We start from the raw sequence: 11,628 nt of genomic DNA, 5'->3' as shown, positions 1-11,628 counted from the left end.
GTGGGCGGGCACGGAGAGCGTCTCTATATGGCGGCAGTTCTGTCGGGCCTGGCTGTCCGGTTCTCGCGCTCGGCCGCCGCCCGCTCTTATGGGGTCTTCTGCAAGGGGCTGACCCGCACGCTGCTCATCTTCTTCGACCTGGCTTGGCGGCTGCGCATCAACTTCCCCTACCTCTACATCGTAGCTTCCATGATGCTCAACGTGCGCCTGCAGGTGGGTGAGCCGGGACCCCGAACCCCTCGTCCCTCCCCGACTGCCCGAAGGCCCAGGGTGGCCCTGCCCACCTCGCCGAGCGGTATGCAGATTCCTGCGGTGGCAGCCACTGGTCGGAGGCCGAGTGTGTGCCATGCACTGTGCATTTGCCCATGCACCTTCACCCAGGAGAACTCACTAAGGTTGTTACCCGCTTTCTGCAAAGGAACCTTGGGGAGCAGATCCCGCAGCTGGTGTGGAAAAGATGGAAAGGACGCTGTTGAGTGCTGGTGATGGATTTATGAGTGTCTTTTCTGATTCCCAAACTTTGCAGATTCCTTCCATCTTATCGTTGAAGCTTAAAATAGATTGGAAGTTAGTGGTGTTTTGATCAGTGTATCTCTTTTATTCTGGCCAGGGGTAGAAGTAAGGTGGGGATGAAAATGGGATGAGAGAAAACAAGGGTGGAGGAAGTAGAGACGAAAAGAGATTTCCAAGGCCCCAAACAATTCAGTTGTGAAATAATAGCGCATATATTGGCACCTTAGAGACGCTCTTTGCAGTAAACGACAGACATTTCTACTTCTCTTGAATAATGTGTACTTCTAGTGGAAGAGAATTGGTCAGGTTAAGAATTCTTACAGATGTCCAGCTACTGAGCTGGTTTTGGATTCTGTTTACATGCCTGGAATGTCACAGGGACAGTCTCTGTCCTTGGGGAGTTTACAGTCTGACAGTATTTACCTTGCTTCTTGGTGTGCAGAATGAGCCAATCTGAGCAGTGGGACCAGGTTTTTCTCTGGTTTGGTGGTAACTGAGTGTAATTGTTGCAGGGCGTGTATTTTCAGGTTTTGGGTCCCTGACACAAGGTGGTAGACCACATGAGATCTAAAGCCATCTTTTGATCAAAATTGTGTTAAAGTGAGTTGAGGTGAACCTGTTTGTTTTAAGGTTCACATTGAGATGCTTTTATGTGAGTAAGGGTTTGTGACATCCTTAAATACTTCCAGGCTAGAGGATTGAGAAATGCAAATATTTTTGCAGCAGGTGATACAAATGAATAAAAGGTGCTGGCTGTGGCGGTTATGGTAAATTAGAAAGCCTGTGCTCTAGTCACACCCAATGGAAGCAAGAGCCAGTGTTTGCCAGATTTAGTGATCTCCAAGAGAAATCAGACATCCTGCTTTTTCAGGTATCAAATTAACTCAGAATTTCAAAGGAGAACTTTGAAGCCAAAATAAAAAAAAGTATCTGGAGACTGTATTTGACCTCTAAGGTTCCATTTTGGAACCGTGTGTCTAGAATTGCATACAATTTGTCATTTATAAAATGGCTGGAGGAGCTGGTCATGGTGGCATACACCTGTAATCCCAGCACTCAGGAGGCTGAGGCAGGAGGGTTGCTGTGAGTTTGAGGCCAGCCTAGGCTACATAGTGAGACCCCTTCTCCAAAACTAAAAAACAAAAAACAAAACGAAACAACAAGAGGGACTATAAGGGACTGTACTACTTAAGGCTTGTTTTTTTTTTGTTGTTGTTGTTGTTACTGGGGATCGAACTTGGGACTTGGGTCCTTGTGCTTGCGAGGCAGGCACCAGAACCACGGAGCTAAATCCCCGGCCTACTTAATGCTATTGTGTCAAGAATTATCTTTCTTTCTTTCTTTTTTTTTTGTACTGGGAATCAAACTCAGGACTCTGCGTTTGTGAGGCAGGCGGCAGAACCAATGAGCTAAATCCTCAGCCCAAATATTATCTTTTTTAAAAACCCCACTTTAGGCGCTTGGAGCATACCTGTTTACCCAGCCTGTAATCTCAGCACTTGGGAGGCTAAAGCAGGAAGATGACATGTACAAGGCCAGCCTGAGTGATTTAGCGAGACCCTGTCTCAAAGAACCAAAACAAAACCGCACCTTTCTCATATATTTCCATTTGTTGCCAACTCTAGTCTAAGCTGCTCTAATCATTCATTTGAACACTTTGGAGTACCCTCCCTCTGTCCACCTTTGAGCAGTTAGAGAAGTCTATTAAACACATAAATCAGGTCACATTATTCCTGTAACAAAACAAAATGGCTCTTCAGCCACACAGAATGCAGTTGACGAGTTTCTGCCCTGCAGATCTGGCTTCCACACCTCTCTCAAGTCTCACCTGGCTCATACCTTGCTTACTGCACTCCATCAGGGTTTCCTATTTACTCTGTGTGCACCAAGCCCCTCCTGCCCCTGGACATTGACAGGCTGTTATTTCCACCCGAATGTGCTCCCCTACCTCTTTGGATGCCGTCAGTCCCCACGCCTTAGTTCTCATTGCTTCAGAGAGCACTTTTTGAGATCAGCATATATTTGCACCGGCTTTTTCCATTGCCAGGAATGCTGAAGGCTCATTTTATAAGCAGTAAACAGTAAATGACTCCAATACCAGTGTGATGCTTCAGGTTTCCAAATTGCTCACTTGTTTGTAGGACAGTGAGATCATCCCTGGAAAGGTTATTCAGATCCAAATGTCATAACAAGGAGGCTGCACTGCAGTGATTGAAGGCAACTGCATTTTGGAGGAGGGAAGTTGGATCTATAATAAGAGAGGTGTGGGTAGTCAGCGAGTGCAGATGTATCAATACTGAAAGCCCATATTGGGTGACATAATAGGCTTGATACCAAGTGATGGTCCTGGGACAGACAGCTGCTGAGGATCTGGGGAGCTAAATGGGCTTTTAGTTCAGGAGCAGTTGGGTGCAGGTGGAGGATGGTGCGTTCATAAGGTAGTCCTACCAAGTACCTCAGGAAAGAGCTTCCTATGAACTGCATGAAGGCTTCAGGCTTAATCTTGGATTTGAGCAAGTGTAACAAACAGCCACAAACATCCTGCGGGTGGGGGAATGGTGTGTTTTATCCTAGGTGCAGTACTTTATCTGCTCCCTTAAGCTCCCTTGAAGATTTTGGAGTTTTTTGTTCATTTGTGAAAAACCACTAACTTGCCTGGTTTTTGTTTGTTTGGTACCAGGGATCAAACTCAGGATCTTGTGCTTGCAGAGTAGGCACAGTGCTACTTAGTTAAATCCTGACCTAATTTACCTGTTTTTGAAGTTTATTGTTCTGCCCTTCTGGTAGAGGGAAGTGCAACAGGAAATAGAATCTGAGTAAGGGGGACAGCTCCAGCTAATGATCTTTTCTCAAGCATGCTTCTTTATTAGTTTACAAAGTTGTTAATCTTTTTTTTTTTTTTTTTTTTTTTGTACCAGAGATGGAACTCAGAACCTTGTACTTGTGAGGCAGGCAGCTACACCACTGAGCTAAATCCCCAGCCCTAAATCTGTTTTTGTTTGTTTGTTTTTGAAACAGGGTCTCACTGTGTAGCCATGGCTCTCCTTTTGCCTTGGCCTCCCGAGTGCTGGGACTACAGGTGTGTGCCACCACACTGGTGCAAAGTAGTAAATCTTGAATGATTCCATATTTCATGTCTACTTACACTATCAACTTTTTTTTTTTTTTAATACAATGCTGGAGTTTGAACACGCGGCACAGAGCCCTTAAATTTTTATTTTGAGGTGGAGTTTCTATTAGTTACTCAGGCTGGCCTTGAATTTGCAACTTCCTGCAAATTCTGGTGCAGCTGAGATATCAGGTGTATACTGCTGTACTAAATTTAATCCAGATGATCTTTTCTTTTTGTTAATATTGATAAATCTAGGCCTTGAGCATGCTAGGTAACCACTCTGGTCCTAAGCTACAGCCCAGCACCAGTGAAGCACTGTAAAGAGGTTAACACCTTTTTTAGTATGAAAGGTGGTTGAATGAGAAAATAGATGCAAAAGGAATTTGTAGACTGAGAAGGGTTATGATTTAAAAGTGTTTGCAAACTGGGCACTGTGGCATGTGCCTGTAATACAAGCTACCCTGGAGGCTGAGGCAGAAGGATTACAATTTGGCAGGCAGCCTGGACAGCATAGAAGTCTCAAAAAAAAAAAAAAAATAGTGTTTGCAAATAAGCCTTAATCTTGTGGAGTTGTTAACATCCTGTTTATGCAGAATCTTGAAATATAAGGCAGTAAGACCCCAAGGAACCATACCAAGTGCTCAGCATAGTAAAGGCAAGATTATAGTACCATGCAACTGCTATCATTTAACAAATCATTCCTAAAACTTTTCAATTATTGCATATGGGAAGAATCAAGTACCTCTCAGGTCACCTAGATTCTTACAACCACCAAAAGAGAAAGCCTGAAAAAAAGAGAAGATACGGTGAAGGTTGATGATAGTTGTCAAACCAGGGAATGTCCTTGTTTCACCTGCAGCCTCTGTCTTGCTGCCTTGTGCTCACTGGCCTGTGAACCTTTCCTTTGGCTGCAGACTATCTCCTGGTTCTGTATTCCCAGCTACTCTGACCCCTTTGGTATTGGGGATTGAACCCAGGACTTTTGCACAGAACTGGATGCCTGGCCTTTACAATTTTTTTGTTTGTTTGTTTGTTTTTTGAGATGGGGGTCTCACTTTGCAGTTTAGGCTGGCCTTGAACTTACTGTGTATCCAGGCTTGCCTCAAATTTATGGTGATCCTCCTGCCTCAGCCACCCCAATGCAGGGATTACAGGTGTGTTCCACCACATTGGGCAATTTTAAAATTTTGAGACAAGGCTGGGAGTGGTGGTGCACGCCTGTAATCCCAGCACTCGGGAGGCTGAGGCAGGAGGATCGCTGTGAATTTGAGACCAGCCTGGGCTACATAGTGAGTTCCAGGTCAGTCTCAACTACGTAATGAGACCCTGTCTCAAAAAACAAAAAGACAGAACAAAACAACAAAAAAAGAAAATTTTAAGACAGGGTCTTGCTAAATCACCAAGTTGTCCAGGTTGGGCTAGAATTTGCAGTTTTCCTTCCTTGGCCTCCCAGGGTGCTGGGATTACAAGTGTATTCTCTAACTGTTCGTTCTTAATCTTCTGCTGAATGATTTTCTAAATCCATAGCTCCATAGGTTTCGGTCACCATCTGTTACCTGGAAGTCTTTTTTCTTGCGTCCCGAGCAGGAGGTTGGGGAGCCTGTTGGATTCTCAGTAGAGCAGACAGAGGGGGCCTCATTGGCTAGGTGAGGGTGTTCACCCCAGAGGTGTCTGAATTGAGGACAGCTGAGGTTGGCAAAGGGCCCCACCCCTGAGGCAAGGCTAGCAGGGAAGGGTGAGGTGAGAGTGGTGGGGCTAAAGCAGTCAGGGAGGAAGAAGAAGGTGGTTCAGAGGGGAAGATGGAGAGCACTGAAGGACTTTGTCTAAAGATCTCCAGTACCCCTTCCCAAGGTTGAATGCAGCTTGAAATGAGTTTTATTGTGTTGTTTGATATAGATCAGGCTCCTCAAAGAAAAGTGGGGAAAATTCCAGACTCTCAGGAAACCCCATAAAAGCTTATACACTTCTATGAAAGCCTAGTGGGCCAGTTCAAAATTATGAGCTCAATTAAGCTTCGGGGTTTGTTCTGGCTTCTAAGATACAGGACAGCTGTGTACTTGAGATGGCAAGTACTTCAAATGAATGCTTTAATCATATATATTTGTGTGTGTGGTGGTCGCGGTAGTTAGTGATGGTTACTGGGGATTGAACTCAGCCTTTTCACTGAGCTATATCTACAACTTCAGCCCTTTATTTCGGAGACAGGGTCTTGCTAAATTGCCAGCTGGGTTCAAACTTGAGATCCTCTTGCCTCAGCCTCTTAAGAGTGCTGGGATTACAGGTGTGCACCATTACATCTGGCTAAAACTTTTGTTTTGAAAAATTTAAACATAAAATTTGAAAGAATAGTATAGTGGTTACTTGTATCTTTGACTCATTTTCAGAGAGACCCACATATAATTGTCAGTTGGTTCAAGCAGATATTAAAGTATATGGAATCAATCTCTATGTACGGATGTTAAAAGATATCCACCAGAGCCAGGGGTTTAGCTTAGTAGTTCCGCTGCCTCCCTCTAAAGTGCAAGGACCCGAGTTTGATCCCTGGTACCCAAAAAAAAAAAAAAAAAAAAGATATCCACCATATGTAAAGTGAAGGAAAAAATCCTTTAGAACCATTTATGATGCTGGGCATGGTGGCTCATGCCTGTAGTTCCAGCACTTGGGAGGCTGAGACAGGATTGCCATGAGTTTGAGGCCAGCCTAGGCTACGTAGTGAGATCAAGGCCAGCCTGAACTACATAGCAAGACCTTGTCTCAAAAAAACAAAAAAAACCATTTATCAGTCTTGACACGTGTGAGGATCTGGATTCAATCCCTGACATGAAAAGAGGCAGGCTGTGGAACCACTAAGCTAATTCCCCACGCCTTCCTGGCATGAAAAAAGACAATTCACAAAATGAAAGAAATTATTTGCAAGTCATATATTTGGTACAGGATTAATATCCTGAATATATAAAGAGTTCTTAAACTGGGCGAGGTGGCGCACGCCTGAAATCCCAGAACTCAGGAGGCTGAGGCAGGAGGATCGCTGTGAGTTCCAGACCAGCCTGGGCTACATAGTGAGTTCCAGGTCAGTCTCAACTACATAGTAAGACCCTGTCTCAAAAAGCAAACATAAAGAAATAAAGAAATAAAGAGTTCTTATAAGTCAAAAACCTCCCAATCCAATAATTAGCAAAGGATTTGAATAGATTTCTCCAAAGAAGTTACACAGATAGCCAGTAAATCCATGAAAGCATATTAAACTCTACGGAAAATGCAAATCACTTAACCAAAATGAGGTACCACTTCATTGCTTCTAGGATAGCTTTTTGGAGGGTAATAATGGGGTTTGAACCCAGTGTCTTTTCACTGAGATATATCCCCAGTTCATTCTTATTTTTTAATTTTGAGACAAGGTCTTGTTGAGTTGACCAGGCTGGGCTTGAACTTGCAGTCCTCCTGCTTCAGTCTCCCATGAACTGGGATTACAGCCATGTGTGTGCTGCCATGCCTGTAGGACGGCTATTACTTTTTGTTGTTGTTAAAAAAGAGGACTAGTCTGCCACTTGCCTCACAAGCACAAGGTCCTGAATTCAATCTCTGTTACCAAAGTGGGGGGGGGGGCAGGATAGCAAGGATATAGAGAAATTGGAACCCTTGTGCCTTGCTAGTGGGAATATAGTAGTGCAACTTCCCAGAAGAGAGAGTTTGATGCTTCTTAAAAAAGTTGGGTGTATGCTTAGCATATGACCTAAAAATTCTTATGGGTAAATATCCTTGAGATTTGCAAACAAACACTCCAGTAGTACTTGTATTTCAAGATTCATAGCAGCATTACTCCATTAGTCAAAAGGTGGAAATAATTCCAGAGTCGGTCAGCAGATGAATAGATTGAGGATATATTGACTGTCTGCACAGTGGAATATTGTTCAGCTTTTAAAAAAGAATCTCTGACACAAGTTGTAACATAGGTGAGCCTTGAAGACATTCTGCTAAATGATTTAGTGGCCCCAAAAGGACATACTGTAGGATTCTACTTAAATGAGTCTCTAGAGCAGTCAGACTCAGAGCAACAGTAGAATGGGGGCACCTTGAGCTGGAGTGGGGATGGGGAGTTAGTTTAAGGGGTGTAGAGTTTCAGTTTGAGAATATGAAAAAGTTCTGGTGTGAATGGTGGAGGTGGCTGCACAGTAGTGTGATGGGGTTGATTCCACTGAATGTCCACTACTGCAGTTCTTAGAAGAGCCCATGATGCTGTGGTGGTGTTGAGTAGCACTACCTTAGAGAAATAGTAGCAGGAAAACCACTGGGCAGGTGAGGAAGGAGGGGCCGGGGAGAAGCAAGAGGACCCCCGCCCCCCAAGTCTGGGGTGGGTCGGGAAAGGAGTATGTTCCTTCATAAGGACTTTGGCTTTCACCATGGGCACATGGGAAGAAGGCTGTTGAGCTGGGTGTGTGACATCATCTGATTTATTGCTTTTGGGGTAAAGCTTTATTATGGGTCCCTGGGGATATGTATTCAGTCGGTTGAGCACTTGTCCAACCAGGTAGGAGGCCCTGGGTTCAAATCTCCAGTACCACAAAAAAATAAAATAGAATGAAAGCTTTACTATGGAAATATTTGAATATATAAAGAATGGACCAGTATAGATGGTCCCATGTTCAATAAAAATCAGCTCTTTGCTAATCTTCCCTACAGCCTTGCACATTCTCCATCCTCCTATCTCAACACTGAAGTGTAGTCATCATTGTTTAGCTTTTTACTTTGAAATAACTTGGCATATAGAAAAGTTGCAGACGTAATGCAGAGAGCTCTTGTGGACCCCTGAGCCAGCTTCCCCTGCTATGAGCTGTGAGATCACACCTAATCACAGTGTCATACACCGCTGAGACGTTAACATTGGTATAGTACTATTGGAATGTCACCAGCTTCTCCCACCCATGTCCTTTTCTGTTGCTGAATTGCTTTGCAGCCCGTTGCTATGTCTTCCAATAATCTCCAGTTGGCAACATTTCCTTAGTCTTGTCTTTGTCCATCAGTAGACATTGGAGTTGTTTTCACCCTTTTTTTTCTTTTTCTTTTTCTGGGGGGTGCAATACTGCAGATTAATGTGAGGCCTTTCTGTTTTTTATTTTGACACAAGGTCTGCCTAAGTTGCTAAGTTGCTCTGCATTGTGAATGAACTTGGGATCCTCTTTCCTCGGCCTCCCTGAGTGCTGGGATCACAGGCATGTGCAGGGCAGGGTTACAGGCATGCACCACTGTGCCTGGTGTTCATTTTTCACTTTTAAACAGGATGCATTTAAAGTTCATCCTGATACATGGTGGATGATGTGGGTACAGATTGACCCTTCTCCAGGCAGCACAGCACTGAAACTTGTGCTTGTGGCATTTTTATCCTTTTACATTGGTTCACTAGAAAATAAACTTAAAGAAAATAGTTGGATTTCTCTGCTTGGTATCCTGCCCTAATATCAGCACCCAAGAAGCGGCTCGGCAAATATTTGCTGATAAAATCAACAGCAAAAATATCTTGAGTAAGGACAAGGGAAGTAGCTCAGTGGTGTTGCACCTGCCTGGCAAGCGCAAAGTCCTGAGTTTAATCCCTGGTACTGGGAAAACAAATCTTGAATGAATCCCATGTCAAAGTTTCTAAGCATTTGTAACTTCTAAAATTATCAGCCTGCCTTCCATCCAGGCTGTTCAGGGTGTGCCCTCACCAGCAAGGCGGGAGTGCTGTGAGGGACTCTGTTCACTCTTCAGTCCATTTCAGCCTGGGCTGAAGCCTCTGCTGCTTCACAAGATGTGCTTGTCCTTGCTGAGGTCACTTTCATTTTGCCACATTCAATAGTCACTTCTCTGCCTGCCGCTTTACTGAATTCTCAGCAGGCTTTTTTTCTTTTGTACTCTAAAACACTCCTGTTGCAATTGATAATAGCTGTTATTTATCAGGTGCCCATGGGATGCTGGTCAGAGAGGATGCTTAATGCTTTCACACTGTCTTAGACACTTTCCCATCACTGATCCAGTCACCTTCCAAAGCCCCACTTCTGGACACATGAAACTTTGGGGGACATTTTAGGTCTAAACCCTAATGCACGCTCATAGCACCCTCGGAGGAAGTGGGACACTCTCCAGGGACAGTGAATGGCCCGGCCCTCCTGCTGGGCATAGTGCCTCTTCTCCTGAACATACGTTTTGGTCAACAAGGTGAGAAGGAAACAGGGCCATGGCTCTCCAGTAGGATGCAGTTGGTTTGGTAAGAACATGTGATATTCGGATGTGCTGTGTGATCAGGAGCAGTAGCTCAATGCTGTGAATGCTCTCTGGGCTTAGGAGGCAGCTTAGTTTAGAAATTGAGCTGTTCCTGTTTCTCATCCTTGAAGCTGTGTGGAAATTTATGAGGTTTGTTTCAGCCACCTGCAGCCTAATCCTCTTATGGGCACAGTGATACCCAGGTAAACACACCAGTGCTCACACCCACAGGCTGGTTGAAGGCAGGATCGTCGCTGAGCATGTGTTGAGCCATCCGCAAACTGGACCCTGCTCAAGACCCATTGTCAACCTGCTTGTTTGAGGCTTCTGCTGTCCCCTTTAGGATTAGCCTTGCCAGCTTGCTTGTGGAAGCATCAGGGCCAGGATATTTTTAGCTCACAAAGCAGTGGTAGTTGGGACAGACAGGTGCCAGAGTCCATTAATAGCCCAGTTGGGGAGGTAAGGAAAGGCATCCAAGAGAGTGGCAGCTGCCTAAGTGGGTCATGCCTATTGTTACCTATCAGGCTGGCCGTCTCTGAAGTGCAGGGTCCCAAGTTCGATCCCCAGTACCAAAAAAAAAAAAAGTAATATTTGTAACAGGTGAATTGAGGGCTGACTGAAAAATGTCAGTAACCTGTTAAGGTATTTCTGGTGAGAAAATTAAATGCATAATTTACTGAATTTACCAATGAACTAGAAGAACTTAAGGGAATAGAGATAGGGTCTCACTGTGAAATTCAGGCTGACTTTGAACTCACTGTGTATGTAGTCCAGGCTGGCCTCAGACTTGTGGCAATCCTTCTGCCTCAGCCTTCCTAGTGCTGGGATTACAAACATGTACCACCACACCCATCCAAGGGAATCATTTATTTTATCATAATTAAATACTTGATTGTTATAATTAAATTATTATTTTAACGGCACCTTATTTGAAATATTTTAACACAATTCTAGATATACTTTATCTCTCTGAACTATACTGTCTTTGTACAAGGACATAAAACAAGTGGTAATAGTTTTTCTGAGAGCTTCTGCATATTAAATAGCCTATTTTTCTTAAGAATTAAGGGGGGAAAAAAGCAGGACATGGTGGCACATGCTTATAATCCTAGCACTCTGGAAGGCTGAGGCAGGAGGATTGCAAGTCAAACCTAGCCTATGACAATTTAGCTACCAAGACCCTCTCCCAAAATTAAAAACAAGTCAGGGAGGGCTGGAGATGTAGCTCAGTGCCAAGGCCTGGATTCAATCCTGGTACCTTAGAGAAAAAAAACTAGTATGTATTAAAAATATACTTAGGAGCTGGGCGTGGTAGTGCATATCTATCCCTCAGGAGGCTGAGGCGGGAGGATTGCCTTGTGTTTAAGGCCAGCCTGAGCTATATATTGTGTTCAAGGCTAGCCTCAACTACATAATAAGACCCTATCTCAAAAAAAAAAAATTATTTTATCATACTTGCTAAGTCATTAAATTGCCCATGCCAGCTTTAAATTTGCAGTCCTTCCTCAGTTTCCCAGTGTTCTGGGAGACAGTTGTGTGCCACCACACATGGTTTACACCTTGTTTTTCTATATCACTTTTTGGGAGAGAGGATGTACTGGAGATAACCCCAGGACCTTCACACTGAGCTCTAACCCCCGCCCTATTTTTTACTTCTTATTTTTGAGACAAGATCTTGCTAAGCTACCATGTTTCCCAGTCTGGTCTTGAACTTATTTATGATCCTCGTGGGGGGAATATATATATATATATATATATATATATAT

The 11,628-nt window shown here is 44.0% G+C and overlaps 1 protein-coding gene across 1 annotated transcript in view; it reads left to right on the top strand.

The window, feature by feature from the left end:
- Positions 1–8: 8 nt before the first annotated feature.
- LOC104875307 (small integral membrane protein 10-like protein 2A) overlaps positions 9–11,628 on the top strand; it is a 17,085-nt gene continuing 5,465 nt past the window's right edge. Inside the window, exon 1 of the mRNA XM_010642764.2 lies at positions 9–213. Within this exon, the coding sequence (XP_010641066.1) occupies positions 28–213 (186 nt within the window). The 5' untranslated portion in view covers positions 9–27. The remainder of the gene's footprint in view (positions 214–11,628) is intronic.

Source organism: Fukomys damarensis, unplaced genomic scaffold (genome assembly GCF_012274545.1).
Source record: "Fukomys damarensis isolate Sample0158 unplaced genomic scaffold, DMR_v1.0_HiC HiC_scaffold_17, whole genome shotgun sequence".
NCBI classification, from domain to species: domain Eukaryota; kingdom Metazoa; phylum Chordata; class Mammalia; order Rodentia; family Bathyergidae; genus Fukomys; species Fukomys damarensis.
The sequence above is the reverse complement of the archived record's forward strand: the minus strand, read 5'-3'. Positions and strand labels throughout refer to the sequence as shown.